The sequence below is a fragment of the Lynx rufus genome, unplaced genomic scaffold (genome assembly GCF_022079265.1).
Source record: "Lynx rufus isolate CCGP_SWC_20201006 ecotype Redwood Valley unplaced genomic scaffold, mLynRuf1.p SCAF_15, whole genome shotgun sequence".
In the NCBI taxonomy this organism is placed as follows: Eukaryota; Metazoa; Chordata; class Mammalia; order Carnivora; family Felidae; genus Lynx; species Lynx rufus.
The window spans coordinates 39,270,053-39,287,142 of record NW_025814829.1 but is presented as its reverse complement, the minus strand read 5'-3'; the positions used below and the strand labels follow the sequence as shown (position 1 = coordinate 39,287,142).

The 17,090-nt window shown below is 38.8% G+C and overlaps 1 protein-coding gene across 1 annotated transcript in view; it reads right to left on the bottom strand.

Moving 5' to 3' along the window:
• The window catches only part of RGL1 (ral guanine nucleotide dissociation stimulator like 1), a 159,511-nt gene extending 142,733 nt beyond the window's left edge, over positions 1-16,778 (bottom strand). Inside the window, exon 1 of the mRNA XM_047076892.1 lies at positions 16,647-16,778. Coding sequence (XP_046932848.1) covers positions 16,647-16,778 — 132 coding nt within the window. The remainder of the gene's footprint in view (positions 1-16,646) is intronic.
• Positions 16,779-17,090: the final 312 nt, after the last annotated feature.

The following is a 17,090-nucleotide window of genomic DNA, read 5'->3' as shown; positions in this document are numbered from 1 at the left end:
ACCCTGAGGGCCAATTAGTTTCTATCTGTTTCATGGCCACATCCTGCATCCCTCAACCCAAACATCTGTTTCAAAAATGGATGCCCTTGATGGCGAGGGGTACTGATCCAAAGTAAAATAGATGTGTTAGTTCAAATTTATCATGCTCCTGGAAAAATGACACAGAACATGTCAACAATGTTAAAATTAACATCCCCTAGTGTCTGTTCCAAAGAGATCAAGAACATTAACACCAAGCAGACTTCAATGACCCCACACAACTGCTAGACTGGTCATCAGACAGCAAATAGCTGCATATCCAGAGAGATCCCATTTCTTCTTCAGAAAGCTGTCCTACTGACAACAAACCCATTTTCCCACTAAGATAATTCTTAAATAAAATTATTTCCTTTAGCATGTAAAGGCTGTCCTACTTGTTTACAGGTATTCCCCCGGGGAGGAAATCAGAACCAAATTCTATACCCTTTATATCTCACTAAGTATTTTACATAAAAACTAAACTGAATGAACATTTTAGTTCTGAGTATTTTTTGATCTGAGTATTTGATCTGAGTATTTTTCACACTAATTAGATACTGATTTTTTTCTTCTATTAATTGATAGTCCCTGGAATTGCCCCAGTTCTTCCCTTTCACCCACACACTATGCATTAAATACCTTCCCCCCCACCCCAGTTGGGTCACAGAACCCAACAATGATACCTTTCCAGTACTCATAAAAAGAAACACATTTACAAACTCTTTCCTCAGGCTTTTATCTATCTCCTTGTTTTTGAAGTTTCTCCAATGTAATGTGCACACATAAACAGTATCTGAAATACCATATGCACTCATATCTGAAGCACATATAAAGACCTAGAATTAGCCTTGGGGACTTCTGACATACTCCCCTTGACCTAGAATTAGCCTTGGGGGCCATCTTACATACTTTGAAATCTGAGTACATCTGCAACCTTAAGCTCTCTGATCTCAAGATAAGCAAAGTTTGCAATGCCACAAATAAGAATCACCACTCTTAATCCCTGATTCCAGAAAATGGGCAGCCACACTGCTCACTTAGAACATGAGTCTGTCCACTAGGGGAGGAGGGAGTCTTGCCTTCTCTGTTGCTTTCAATTACCTACAGGTGTCCCCTGAAAGACTGGCAAAAGAAGTCTACTGGAGGCTCCTAGATCCACAGTGCCAGGTATACAGTTCTGCCAGGGGGCTGGAATTTGCCCTCAAAGAAGCACTGAAGCCAGGCCTCAGGAAGAGCTATAACTAATAACTAATTCGCTGGAGGTTGAGCCTGTTTTTAACGATCTCAGAAAGTATGTCACCCTACCCAGAGAGACTCGTGCTGACCACGTATATCTTTATTCAAAATCTAAGGCATGGTTGAACCATGAAAGCCATACATCAAATGAGACTGTGTACAGAGAATCTGAGCTATGGAGTCCACACCCTCTTCCCTTTCTAGAATTTCTATTCTTTCCAACATCTTTCAAGAATCTTACCCAGTTCTTCATGGGCTATCAAGCTATCCACAGTTCTTCTGTTTACCCCCGAAAGACCTGGAACATACTCTCTAAAATAAGATGCCCCCAAATCTCTCCAAACCATGAAGCATTATATATGAACACCATTTTATTTAATATATCTTACATACTATGTGGTTCCTCTTCCTTACTACTTGTTTATGAGGTCACTAGGAAAACCCCCATTCTCTTGACGTCTTCCCTCTTTTATTTATCTTCGATATCCCCCCTTCTCCCTCCTTAGCTTTTCCCTTCTTCTCTATCCTATAGTACAGGGCCCCTTTTCTCCTTTACTATTTAATCCTAAACACAGGCTCTGCCAGAGCTATTGCTGCATCATGCTGATTTGCACCAGCTGTGCCTTATGGTGGTTAACCCCATGCTTATAACAGGGGCTCCTTAGATCTTCCTCTGAGAACAAGACTCCACATATACATCTAAAAGTCAAAACTAGTGGGGTGGAAACGGAGCCAAGAATAGATTCTGCTTTGAACTACTGATCACATTAAATAAGAAAAAAAAATGGAACTGGAGGAAAGAAAAATGCTACCCAGAGTTATAGCTTAAGGATTTTTTTCTTGGACACATGTAACAAACTATAAAGATAATCTACTCCTTCAAACGTCCCACTTTTAAATTTAATGTTAATTCTTTCAATATTAATGAGGGAAAGAGGCAGGTCAAGGCAGAGAGTGAAGGAAGGGAACACTGTCATCATGAAAAATTCAAGTGACAATAAAAAGTATACTCCCAAATTAAAATAAAGCAGCCAGGAGCTTTATCATGCAACCAGAGTTGGCAAAGCTTAGGATGCTTGAGAATCTTACAAAATTGTGAAAAACCAAGTGCATGAAGCAACAGTTGGGAATTCAAGTTTAATGATGTTATTCTCTAACTTTGGGCAAATCATAATCTCAGATCATCAGTTTTCCTATCAACTCCCTCTCTGAGGAGTCACTGGCAAGGTCACCAGATGGTTTGTGTATACTGAATTGTCTGCCCCGTTTATTTTCCATTATGGAACCATGTGTAATGGTCCTGTGTTTGAACACGATCAGATATTGTGAATGACTGTCATTAGAATGTAATGACTCTTCTTCATTTCTGCCCCAGTGCAACTATGTTCCAGAGTCTCCAAACCAAACACTATTTGTGCTAGTTCCATAGGATAATGGACAAATGCCATTGGTTTTGTTAAAAGAGAAATCTTGCAGATTGTAAAAATTTTTATTACTTTCAAAAACTCTAGTTAACCTCAAGATCAGGGACACAAACATTAATCCATCTGATGCAAGAGGACACCAGCAGTCCAAGAAAAATATGACAGCGTTAACTTTTTATTACAAAGCTCATCTACTTACAAGTTAGGTTCCCAAAGGCTATCTTCAAGTCTGTTTTTCTGTTAAGGCCAGGAGGACATTAAACAACCCACTGCTAGTAATCTGTTGATGGCAGGCAGAAATGTACTGCAGCTCAGGATAGCTTCAATCCATCTGTGGACGTTCTTAAGTTGAAAATATGTAAGAAACAGAACTTTTTGTACTCATTTTATTCACCTGAAGCACTTAGAGTAAGTTTCTGTCCACTAAAAATAGCAGCGGCATGATTTCAGGCTCCCCAGAAAACACAGCATTCCATCACACTTCAAGCACTGAATTATCAGTTCCTAAGCACCAAGAACATTGGCACAAAAATGGAGACTGCCACCCACAGTGGCAGACAAAGGTCTGGATATTTTGGTGGGCAGACTTTCCCCAGGAGGCATGAAACTTCTATGGCCCTTCACGATCTGCCCCTGACCTCCTTTCAAGCCTCATCTCCCCCTACCACTTCTTCTTTGAAGCCTATCTTCCATCCGTATTGAAGCACTCTTCGCCCCCCACCCCTTCTAGCCTCTATGCCCTTGCACATGCTTTTCCCTCTTCGTGTGCAAAGGACTTCCCTCCCCACCCGCAACTCTTGGTGTAGTTCACCCTGTTCACTCTCCATGTCTTGCTTTATACGTCACGTACTCGTACACATCATTAATTACTCTTAGCTTTCCCTAACCTCCCAAATTCAGGCAAAATAGGCCTCCTATGTGACCCCTTACAACCCTGTATCTCCCCTTTACTTTCCTGATCACATGTATGATGCCTTTATGTTTGTTTTAATCTGTATTCCCCCTGGACTGTAAACTCTGTAAGACATCAGTCCTGTTCATAGTATTTACTCAACAAATATTTATTGAACAACTGAACTATGAACAAATATTTATTGAGTAAATAATTCACTATTCTTTATATACTAAGGTAGAAATTAATTTATTTTAGATGTTTTATTTAATGATATCTGTCACTTTATTTTTTTACTTATTTACTTTTGCTTTCATTTTCAGAATTGTAAAACATACACAGAAATAGAAATAGATATAATCATGCTCATTATTACGACCATCTGTAATTGACAAATGTTAACAGTTTTGCATATTAATTTCACTCTATTCAAGACTTTCCAAAGGGCCAAAACTCAAATGGTTCTGTAGTTAGTCCTGAGTTAACGACAGAGAGAAAAATGGAAATAATATTATCAAGCACTTGCTATGTGCTAATCATTGTCCTACATGGTTCATACATGTTGTATATTCAACCCCCTCCCAAAGAATATTATCCACACTTTATAGACGAAGAAACGGAAGCATAGGGGATTAACTACTGCCCAAGATAATACATCCAGTGAATGTTGCTCCCACATTCAAACCAAATGCTAGCTAAATCCAAAATCCAGAAGGCTTTCCTCTTTATTGCCTAAATCCTCAAATCCTATCATGTCTGGAAGGAGCTTGCACTTTTTGAGCAAGAAATAACACTTTCACATATGATAGGTACCCAATCATTTAAAAATGTCAATTAAGTGCTTACTATGGGTCATGTGCCACTATCTCATAAATGTGCAGAAAATTAAGTGAATCGGGGCACTGCATTCACTAGCATTCTGGTTAATTTAGCTAAAGAATAAGAATTAAGTGGTGGCATAATGCCACGGATGTTTCTTCACTGCAGAAGAAACATGCAACCATGGAAGCAGTGAGAAAATAGCATTAAGAGACTGAATAGGCCCCCGACTGGTTAAAGATGACTAACAGACACGCTACATTCTGACTAGATAGCCCCAGAAAGTTTCTCCTATTTCTACAATGACTGGTTGTGACATGAAAAGATTTTACAAGGTGACTAGATATTTAAGAGTCATATTTTAAAGCTGGCTGTCACTTATGATTTCTACAGTGTCCGGTGTTTTTGTGTTCACAATTGAAAAAAAATGAAACCTAGTGATGAATAATGTGGCTCTTTTCTCCATATATCTTCTCAGCTCTCAGTTCAAATTTTTTTTTTAAGTTTATTTATGTTGACTGGGGTGGGTAGGGGCAGAGAGAGTGGAAGAGAGAGACTCCCAACCAGGTTCTGCTCAGCGTAGAGCCGAACGCATAACTCGAACTCACAAACAGTGAGATCATGACCTGAGCTGAAATCAAGAGTTGGACACTTAACCCACTGAGCCACCCAGCCGCCCCTCAGTTCAAATTCTTACGGTTGCTTAACGGTCAGCACCTGCATGGCTCTATAGTTCCAGTGTGACCTAGTTAAGCCTCTGCATCTTCCTCCATGTGGTCCCTGCCTCCCTTCAGAAAAGGGGATGCCACCATCGGGCGCCTGGGTGGCTCAGTCAGTTAAGCGTCTGACTCTTGGTTTTGGCTCAGGTCATGATCTCACAGTTTCATGAGTTCAAGCCCCCTGACAGGCTCTGCACTGAGAGCACGAGCCTGCTTGAGATTCTCTCCCTCTCTCTCTCTCTCTCTCTCTCTGCCCCTCCCTCACTTGCTCTGTCTTGATCTCTCTCAAAATAAACAAACAAACAAACTTTAAAAAAAAAAAGAAAGCAAAGGGATGACACCTTGCTCCCTGCCCAAAAGGGATGGTTTGTCCTTCTGTGTATACTTTGTATCAAGAGGCTTGCTACATTTCTGCCGGTAAGTCCTGTGCATGTGGGAATCGCTGGCCTTCTGTGTCAGTGTTGTCAGTACTTTGGACTTCTCTTAGCAAATTGTAATACTACTGGACTCCCAGTTGAAATCCTGGCTCCGGCTTTTGCTTTCACAGATCTACCACCCGCAACAACGCCTTAAAAATAACATCTCCTCCCACCTTGATATGGCATGATTCTTCCATCACAATGTTTCCAGTCTCTGCCATTTTTAGCTTCCCTAATCAACATTTTTACTCTCAAACAATTCGGATCTGTTCTTGGGCTGCATTCATCCTACTTAAGATGAAAGTTTTGAGGCAACAGTGAGTTCGTTTGTAAACACGATTTGACCATAAGGGTGAACAAGAGTGGGAGGAGAGGGTATTCAGCTTACTGAGGACTCCTTTCATCAAGCTATTTGCTTTTATTGTCACTGTACTTTTACCAAACACGTATGTTGTTTATTTCTCAGAAATCCAATAAAATTGTAATGGGCTCCTCTTATTGGCAAGTACAAGCCACAGGATACCACATACAGTTCTGGGCCTTGGGTCTACCCTTTTATATCAGAGAAAATATCACCAACCAACCCCCACCCCCACCCCCCGCCCCTGCCAAATTCTGTCACTTGGGTGTTCTCAGGTGCTCTTATCAACATGTGAGGTGGTGGTTTATCTGTCCGTTCCTTTGTTCATTCATTAGTTCATTCAACCAACATCTCAACACTGCAGTGATGTAATCTGAATAAGACAGACACAGTTCTTCCTGTTAGGAGCTCATTGTATACTAGAAAAGATTCTGAAATAAGCATTTGCCATATAATGTGACAAATGTATATAAAGAGGACACCAAGGGCTTTCTAAAAAAGAGTAAGGGGAAAATGACAAGGGCACACAACATGGTCTGTGGAGATGGAAGACAATTCCTAGAGTCTGAGGAATGAGTAAATGCCAGCTAGGAAAGGGGAAGGAAGGGCACTCTAAACAGAGAGAACAGCACGATGTGTAAAGACATTTACATGGGCTACTGACATCGGAGTTAAATTCTTTAAAGGGTGCTCATCTTTTACAATCAGCAATGCCCCACCCCTCAATCTTTACCTCACTGAAATTTTCTTCATCTATAAAGTTTCCTGACAGTCCTAGATCAGGATTTCCATTAAGTAAATCAGGTGAATATCTCAGATTCCAGGTCACAGAAGAAGAGTTCATAGCGAAGGATTTCAACTGTTTCCTCTCCTGGGCCCCTGAGAAAGGATGGGCCTTTAAAATAGTCACTGCGGTGGGAAGACAGGCAATCTCTCCCCAACACTCTACATTTATAATCCAAGAACAAATTTAAATAATGTCATTTCTTCCTCGCATTTGCATCCTAAAAGGGGAAATGGGATTAAAGGACTGAAGACACTTCCTTTCCCTTTCATAGGAACAATTTCAGTTGGTAAGCTCTTCTCCCCCATCCCCTGCCTGTTTACTGCCTCATGCCAAGCTTCTCCTGACACAATGGGGTTTTCAAGGGTATAAAAAGAGATCCTGAAGTTTACAGTGAACACATTGTGGAAAACAATGGCCTGAAACAAAACTGCTTTGCAAACTTTTTCTTGGAGATTTAAGATCCCCATGAATGCAAGCCCCATGAATGAAAGACTTTGAGGCCCTCAAGAAACTGGTTTCCTTCCTTCCTTCCTTCCTTCCTTCCTTCCTTCCTTCCTTCCTTCTTTCCTTCCTTCCTAAATTTACCTAGAGTTTCCTGTACTCTCTGTATCAAAATGCAAAGAAATGTTCATGTCTGGTATAGTGAACGCAGGGTTTGTTCTAGAACTGGGAGCCAAACAGAGCAGGCTAAATTGGTTACAAAGTGTCTATGAGATTTTTACAGGAGAAAGCTATCTTCATATCAATCCTGTCTTATTTTATCATCTTAGAAGGGTTTGCTTTCCCACTCAAATCATCACCTGAGCAACTTGAATCAGCAGCCAGTATAACACAAGCTTTAGAACCCAGCCTGTCCTCTCTGATTCTTGACCACTGCCCCTGAGGGGCACACCTCACACACAGGGTAAGGGGGGAGGAAGCTGACTGGTTCTAAAACACACACATCTGACCACTACCCCAAAATTATTTGTGTATCTCAACACAATGCTATTCAGTTGGGTTGACTGTCTTCCTGCCTGAAGGATCACGCTGTAGGAACTTTAGTGAGGGTAGTCTCATTAGAGTCAGGCAATCGTGTCCATCAGTTCAAGTTTCTATAGTCATTTAACCACATAGAAAGGCTGCTGGAGTGTGGGGACTTCCAAAATGCGGGGAAATCCTAAATTCTGATAGCAGGAGTAAAAGCAACTACTGTACAACTGATAGGCCAATATAGTGTAACACTTTGTACTCCGCCCTCCTCACAGATTCATTCCCCAATAATAGAAGTCTACATCTATTGCTTATTATGTAGAAGGCACTATTCTAAGCATTATACACATTATAATTCAATTCATTCTCACAACAATCTTATTAGAATATCATTTTTATAGATGAAGAAATTGAAGTACAGAGAGATTAAGAAATGTGACAAGTTCACATAGCAAGTCTGGTTCCAGAGTCCACGTTCTTAGTCCCTCTGTATATTTTCTGTATTCAATATTTATTAAGTACCCACTATATGCCAAACACTGTAAATATTATTGGGCATATATAGGTGAATATGACAGAGGCTCTGGCCTTGAGGAGCTGACATTCTAGTTTGGGAGACAGCAATATATAAATACAAGTTCCTTTCATTTGATGGGTCTTACAAGGTAGATAAGCAGAGGTGTTGTGAGACCACACAGCGTGGTCACTAACCCTGACCAGAGGGGTCAAGGATATCTTCTGTGAAGAGGTGATACATAAGCACCTTTTCACACCAACACTGAAATGTAACTACAATGAAAGTTTTGATATCCAGAATGTCCCCATCCCCCACCCCATGGTTTAGACTGTGAAACTTATTCAAAATGTCATGTGCCGTAACTCAAATGGTCTTACACTGGGCAACGTGGGGCTCTGGCAACAAGAGCCGATGGATAAAAATAAGAAGCTACAAATTTGGTAGATTGGAGCTAGAGGGACCCCTTGATAAAAAGTGTGTGCCCCGTGGTAATAACCTGTTTGGTGAGCAGTGTCTCAAGGGCATAGGAAAACACTGATGTGATTCTGACAGGTTTTAATGTCCAAGGAAGCAACAAGAGCTCAGGAAATGGGTGAAAAAATCCAGCTTCCAAACAATCAGACTGTTCACAATTGGGCCCCAATCAACAGCTTGGGGTATGTAGAGCAGAGCTCTGCTGTGCAGAAATGAGAGCTACAAAGAGTTTAGCAGAGTTTTAGGGCTCCATTTCAATAGGATGAGGTTAAGGGCCGGGTGCAGCCTCCATGAGACCCTGGGATATTATACGAGAGAACAGAGATGGAAGCCCAGGCACACACACGGGGACAGCACTCTGAGGAATGAAGAAAGCTATGACTCGGTGGGTATGTTGGTGTTTACTCCCACCAGACGTTGCAGAGCCAAGCTCTATGAAAGCAAGCCTGGTAGCATTTATTGAGCTAAGGACGCCCTGGCCAGGATGAGTTAAAGTCTGGGCAAGGAAACCAAATGTAGAATCAGATTGATTTAAACAACTTTAGTAACTGAGAACAAACTGAGGGCCGATGGGGGGTGGGAGGGAGGGGAGGGTGGGTGATGAGCATTGAAGAGGGCATCTTTTGGGATGAGCACTGGGTGTTGTATGGAAACCAATTTGAGAATAAATTTCATATATTAAGAAGAAAAATAAACAACTTTGGTAGACAACTTCATGAGGAAATAAGAGTATACAAATGAAGAGAGACAAACTTGAGTTTGAATGTTACTCTGCCACTTACCATATGTATCTTTGAGCATATGCCTTAATCTCTAATCTTCAAAATCCTTATGAAATATATACCTTTGGCTGTGACCATTAAATATATTAATGGATATGAAAGTGCCAACTATATATAATTCTTGACCCAGGGAAGGTGCTCAATCAATATTTTCCCTCCCCTACAAACCCCAATTGAATATTATTCAGTCTCAAAATTCCATTTCCTGCTACTGATGATACATCTACTTTATTCATTCCAGCAAAAATACTTCAAGGCATTTTTATATATTAATAACTTCCTAAGCAGGACATTTCTATCCCATTGCCTCACACTAAAATTTGTGGCAGAGCTTAAAAGAAATTCATTCAGAATCCCAAAGAAGAACCCTAATTCTGTCATCGAACCATAGCCTTTAGGCTCAACAAAGAGCTGGCTCTAAAAAGATTACTGCAATGCACCCCTACTGCTCATCCAAATTGTCATCTACTTTTGTATTTTAATTCTCTCTCTTCCTGTCCCTCAGATAAGTGTGATTTAATCTCCAAAGCATGCACGATGAACACATTACTATTTCTTCCTCCAAGAATGTGATGTTACAATGTGGGGCCCCATTCCTGAGCTGGATAGAGAGGAAGAGGTCAGATGTCCAGTCTCCATACAGTCATTCACTAGTTTCATTTCACACAGAGAACATCTCTGTTCCACAGCCACAGATAACATTGCTTATCTTGGCAGCCTTCTCACAAATGTAAAACATTGGATACAGATAAGTCCAGTGGCATGGCAGATGACTCAATGAAAATTCAATCAGCAACGACCAAAAAAAAAAAAAAAAACCACCACTACTTAGTGCTATTTTATGGTGAATCAAATGAATCACCTCTGTACTCACAGATGGCAATATTTTGGTGGATGTTACAATTTAGAGAAACAACATATTACCATATTACTGAGAAATAATGATTATATGGTCACATAAATACTATGAAAACGATTCATCAATTAATCAGGTTTTTATTTCAACCTGTGTCCAGCAGTATGCCATTTATAGCGCTGTAGAATTAAAACTAATGAACATGATCTTAAGGACAGACTGTTTAGTTGAAGTGAGAGAGTCCCCATCCTGAAAAAAGAACAACCCCAAATAATTCCCCCATTGAGCACAGATTAGCACAATGTAGATAAAAAAGAAAGAGACCAAGGTGAACTAGAAGGTTTCAGAGTGTTCGAGCCATCCTTCACATGTCTGACAGAGTAACATTTCTAAATAACAGATCCTTTTTTTAAAACATTTTTTAATGTTTTTATTTATTTTTGAGACAGAGAGAGACAGAGCATGAGCAGAGGAGGGGCAGAGAGAGGGGGAGACACAGAATCTGAAGCAGGCTCCAGGCTCCGAGCTGTCAGCACAGAACCCAAGTGAGGCTCAAACTCACAAACCACAAGATCATGACCTGAGCCAAAATCAGATGCTTAACTGACTGAGCCACCCAGGCACCCCCTAAAAAACAAATCCAACCATGCCACTAGCGCCACCTAAAACCCTTCATTGACTTCCCAAGGCCCACAAGATAATTTCTGAATTTCTGAGAGCACATAAGACTTTTCATTACTTGGTCCCTCTCAGTTTCATCTCTTGCCATCCCTTTTGTGCTACAAATGCTCCAAACTGCAGTACATTCTCTCTAATACTGCCTTTTACACACTCTTCTGTCTTCCAGGAATATTTTCTCCCATTCTTCTTCTAAAATCCCATTTGCTGGGATAATTTATGCTTTTCCTTTAAGAATGAACTCAAGTATTGGTCTATTATGTGATGAAGAAATAAACTTTTATTGTGTGAAGCCACTTAAAATTTTGACTGTGTTTGATACAGCATTAGTGTTCCTCTAACTAATACAGGTTTTATTACTTTAAACAACACACAGACTAACAGAAAAAATCCAGGGCTGTCTCAAGAGAGAGAATCTACAGGAAATTCCACTGCATAAAACTAGGACCCCAACATGTGATTCCCTCCATATTAAGGTGAACTAAGAAAGACATGCCCTCCATGACAGCACCAGGAAAATTACTTATCTTAAAATATGAATAGGGGCAGGGGTGGGTTGGGGAGGAGGGAATCATTTCCCCTTGGAACTAATACCACAAATATACTCATCCACAGGCTTCCAGCCTGTATTCACATGGAGTAGTCTGAAAAACCTCAAGCTAAGAATTTACTTTAAAGTGACTTCTGGTTGGTAGTGTTCCCAGAAGTAAATGCAAATTCTCTATAGAGAAAATTCCCTTCATTCCAAGAAAAATGAATCCACAGTTGAAAATCATAAAACCCACAAAGAAAGAAAACATCATGTGCAAAAGCCAACAGAAAGAACACATAGCATAACAAGACCCACATTTATCAGCATTGCCGACTCAGAATATTATATTTAATATTATTTTTATTATATTTAATATTGTTAAGAAACACTCCTCCGTGAGTCTCTCATTTCTTCCTGGCTTGCTTTGTATGCCAAAAGATCAAGGTCTGGCTGATCTTTACCAGACCATTTTTCAGGCCTGTGTTTGCAGCCTACTGTCAACTTTAAAGGATAAGGTAATACCTCCCCCCCAGGAGAAACTGCAGGCATATTCACTATCTACTATAAACTGGAAAGTTTCCCAAAGTCAGTGATCTTTTCCTAGAGAGGCGGTTACATAGGCCCTGCAGGAACTGCAACATAAGGAACCAAAACAAACATGCTGACATTCTGGCTACTGTTTCTTCTGTGCATAATAGTCTTTTGTCTCTGAGACAAGAGTCTCGTGTCTTTTTTCAGTATCTACACAACATTGGCAAGCTAACTTGCAAATACCATACAATTTCATAGCCTTTACAGTTCTTGACAAATAGTCTTTAAAAATAAAAATATGGGGGCGCCTGGGTGGCGCAGTCGGTTAAGCGTCCGACTTCAGCCAGGTCACGATCTCGCGGTCCGTGAGTTCGAGCCCCGCGTCGGGCTCTGGGCTGATGGCTCAGAGCCTGGAGCCTGTTTCCGATTCTGTGTCTCCCTCTCTCTCTGTCCCTCCCCCATTCATGCTCTGTCTCTCTCTGTCCCAAAAATAAATAAACGTTGAAAAAAAAATTTTTTTAAATAAAAATAAAAATATGAATAGAAAGCAAGACACTAAAAAAAATTACTAGAAAATTTTAAAACAGAACAGAACTTCTAGAAGTAAAAAACAGAATAATTGAAATTTAAAATTCAGTGTTTGAATTAAAGAGCAAATTAGATACAACTGAAAAAAGAATTAGTGCATTAAAAGAATTTAAAATTAATCAGAATACCACACAGAGAGAAAAAAAAAGATAGCAACTCTAAGAGAGAGGTTAAGGGCCATAAGCAAAGAATGAGAAAAAGAAACATAAATCTTGGAGTTACAGAAGTAGAATGAAGCAAAAACAATTGTTTATTTGAAAAGAAAATTACAGAGATCTTTTCAGACTGATGAAAGATAACAATCCACATATTTGGGAAGCCCTATGAATTCCAAGAAGTTAAATAAAAAGAAATTCTCACCTCAATACAGAAGAATGAAACTACAAAATAGCGAAAAATGTGGAGAAGGTTTAGATAGCTATAAAAGACATTATATCCAAAGGAATAAAAATTAGACTTTTAGCTAGTTTGCAACAGAAACAATGGAAGGCAGAGGACAATGGATTATTTGTAATGTACTTAAAGAAAGTAACCTAGAATTCTATACCCACCTAAACTATCATTCTAAGAGTAGACTCCAAATAAAGGCATCTTCAGACAAAAAGAAAAAAGAAAAGAAAGACTTTTGCTATAGTTAGATTCTCAGAAAAGTCAACGCTAAAAAAAAAGAGAGAGGAAAAAGAAAAATTATCTAAGATGGAGTTGAGATATACCAAGAATTGATGAGTAAAATAATGAGATTCTATTTTATAACAACTAGATTGAAAAAATTAAGAAATCTGACAATTGTAGAAGTTGGCAAGGATGTAGAATAAGATAAATGTTATACACTGCTAGTGGGAGTGTAAATTGGTACTTATTTGAAAGCAGTATGGCAATAACTTGCAAAACAGAACTTGCACATACCCAACTACAAAATTCACCTAATAGGTAATAACCTAGAAAGATTCTTACACATAGGGCACTCTTATACCATGGAACAGACATGTATAAGGATCTTCATAGCAAATTGTTCATAATGCCAAAAAACTAAATAATTAAAATGTCCATGAATGTAACTGTGAATAAATAAACCATTGTATAACCACATAATGGAATATTATTCAACAGTGAAAACTAATGAATTACTACTAAAAATCTTAGAAACATGTGAGTGACAGAAGCGAGTCACCAAAGAAGTCAGATCTATATCATATATATCATATATATAACACTATATACCTAGCTTACATAACTAAATAATATTATTTGGAGATACATATATATTCAATAAAAACATTTAAACAGCTAAAGAACAATCAAACATAGATTTCAAGAAAATAGTTATCTTTGCAGGGAAAGGAATCAAGGGGACAGGATTGGAAGAATCCACATACGAGTTAGTTGTGACCTCACAAGTGTTTGTTTTAATATCATACTCTATAACTTACATGTATATTATTTTGTAGATATCAAATATTACAATGTAAATAAATTAACATTTAGCAAAAAAAGAAAGGAAAAGAAAAAAACTCCCTTAATATTAGTTATGAAAATCTTACAGCAAAGTGGTATAGGATAAAATACTGGAAGAGTGGAAGAGTCAAAGTGAAATATTGAAACATGCCCTTTAAAGCTGATAATTAGACAAGATATTCACTAAATATCATAAAGCTGTTGATACTCCTAAATTAATCAACAAACTTATTTCAATCCCAATTGGGTTCCCAGCAGACTGCTTTTTCTTTATATTCTCAGAATTTGACAAGCTCATCCTAAATTCATATTGAAAATATAAGTTCCAAAAACAGCCAACACAATTTTGAAGAGCAATAATTCAGTGGAGGGACATGTCCTATTAGATATCCATGTTTCCTTTAAAGCTAAAAGGCTGAGGCAGTATCACATCAGCAGAGAGAGAATGTAAAGAAACAGGATACATGAGAACATTGCAAACTAAAGAAGAAATTATGGATGTTCAAAAATGGTACTAGGATAATTAATTATCCATATGGAAAAATTCATATTAGAACAAGAAGATCCCATTTCAAAACAATCAGATCAGCCAATATTTAAAGGTCTGATAATATCAGTAACTGGTGAGAATATGGAGCAAGGGGAATTCTCATATGCTGCTAGTGGGGATATAAACTCATGTCCTCGTCTTAGAAATCAATCTGATAATAACTAATAAAACTGAATATTTTCATACTTTATAATCCAGCAGGCCAGTTGCAAATATCTATGCTAAATAAATGTATTCTACAACCTTGTATTGAAAAAAAATCCTAAAGATTAATAAGAGAATAAACAAATTTGATTCAATCAATAGAAAATAAAAAGCAGTAAAATGTGAATAAGTTAGAAATACATATATCAAGCACAGAAAACAGGTAAGACAGACACCAAATATTAAGTTTTAAAAAAAAAGCAAGCTATAAAAGTAGATACATAATATAAATCTTATACAAAACTTAAAAGATATAAATCAATACTACATATTGGATATGTGGATAACAGGTATATATTATATATATTGAAATATGCATAAGAATGATGAAAGCTTAATTCAGGAGAGGGATTACCTTGGAGAAAGGGGGAGAAGGATAAAATTGGGGGGCAGAGCCAGCCTTAGGGTGAGGCAAGCAAGGCACGTCAAAATATAAGGACGCATCAATTTTCAAGTTTGCACAAGTGCAGGACACAAACCTAAGAGTGAGTGCTTCCTTAAGTTTTGTGCCCTCAGCACCTCATTTATCTGACCATTGTCTTGGTCTTATTGGGTGGGATATGTAGAGACTTCAACTGCTCTCTGGGGAGTTTTATTCCTTAAAAAAAAACAAAAACACAAAACTTTTGGGCAGCTATCCCTACAGACAGGGTTTACATTTGCTTGGGCAGTATTCACATGCTTAAGACTGTAGTTGTTCTGTTACTTTCTTAAATTAGAACTGCCACAACATATGGATATTAGAGATGTGGATTCCAAACACACAAGTGCCGTGAGGACTTGCTATAATGATTTCTCATGGAAGTTTCTTTTCCCTTTTACATAATAACCAGGAAAAAGACATGTGACTAAGCTTGGCAGTTGTAAGAATAAAGAGGCAGTGGGGAAAAGACTGGAATTTATACCAGGAATAGTACCCTGAGCAGCTCTTGCTGACTTGGCTCCTATCTTTTTTCCAAGCCAAGTTTCCTCCCTTCCTTCCTTCCTTCCTTCTTTTTTTCTTTCTTTCTTTCTTTCTTTCTTTCTTTCTTTCTTTCTTTCTTTCTCTTTCTTTCTTTCTTTCTTTCTTTCTTTCTTTCTTTCTTTCTTTCATGTTTTCTTTCCTTATTTTATTTTAATTGATTTTATTAAAGTTTATCTATTTATGTTGAGAGAGAGACAGCACATGTCAGCAGGGGGAGGGGTAGAGAGAGGAGGAAAGAGAGAGAATCCCAAGCAGGCTCGACACTGTAAACACAGAACCTGACATGGGGCTTGATCTCACGAATTGTGGGATCATAACCTGAGCTGAAATCAAGAGTTGGATGCTCAACTGACTGAACCATACAGGCACAGCTCCAAGTCTAGTTTACAACAACCTCTCATCAATTCTTTGAGCCTCCCAATACCTTCCAATAGTTTCTCATTTTCCTTAAATTAGTCAGAGTTAATTTCTGTTGCCTGCAACCAGAGAGCCTTAACTGATACACTTAGCCTCATGCTGCCAAACAATGAATTGATATGATTCCACACATTATGATTGATCCTTAGGAATTAACTTTCTCACTATGATTTGATTTCCCATTTATGATTGGTGGGATTCTACAAGGAAAATGTCTACTTGGGTATTTGAAGCCCTACCTGTCAGGGCCATGTTTTGGCTAAATCACTGTGGAGTTATTAATGTCCAAGAGACACACTCCTGACCTACTGTTCACTGGGCATCAGTGTGCCAATTGCCCCTGAATAAAACTTTGCCAAACTGACCTGTGGTGTTGACTACATGAAGAATTAGAGTCTCAAGTCTAAGAAAATCCACATTGTACCAATTGAGTCATTTAGAGTTGCCTTACCTCCTCTGTCTTTAGAACTTCCCATATCCGCGCATGGTCCTCCACCAGCCAGTGTCCTGCACTCTCTCCCTTGGTGGAAAGTTTGAATTTAGACACCACTTGAGTAGGCTCTCCCACCGGTTTCTCCTCCATCTTGAAAGAGCCAGGCAGGAGGCATTACGGACCTGCGTGGAAGAATAAAGTGTGATCCAGGTTAAAGCGTTAATTACCATAAAAGAAAGATACGAAGGCAAATTATCCTGCTTGATTTGTGGATAGCGAGACCACAGAAGACAGTGTCACAATAGGCATCAACTTTTACGGCCACTTTTCATATTTTAAATATTCATTATTGCTATTTTAAAGCAGGCTTCTTGGGGGAGGGATGCTTTTTGAGAAAGGATGAAGTGGCTTTCTGCCCAGTAAACCTATTTGTCACTCTGCCCAGTAAACCTATTTGTCACT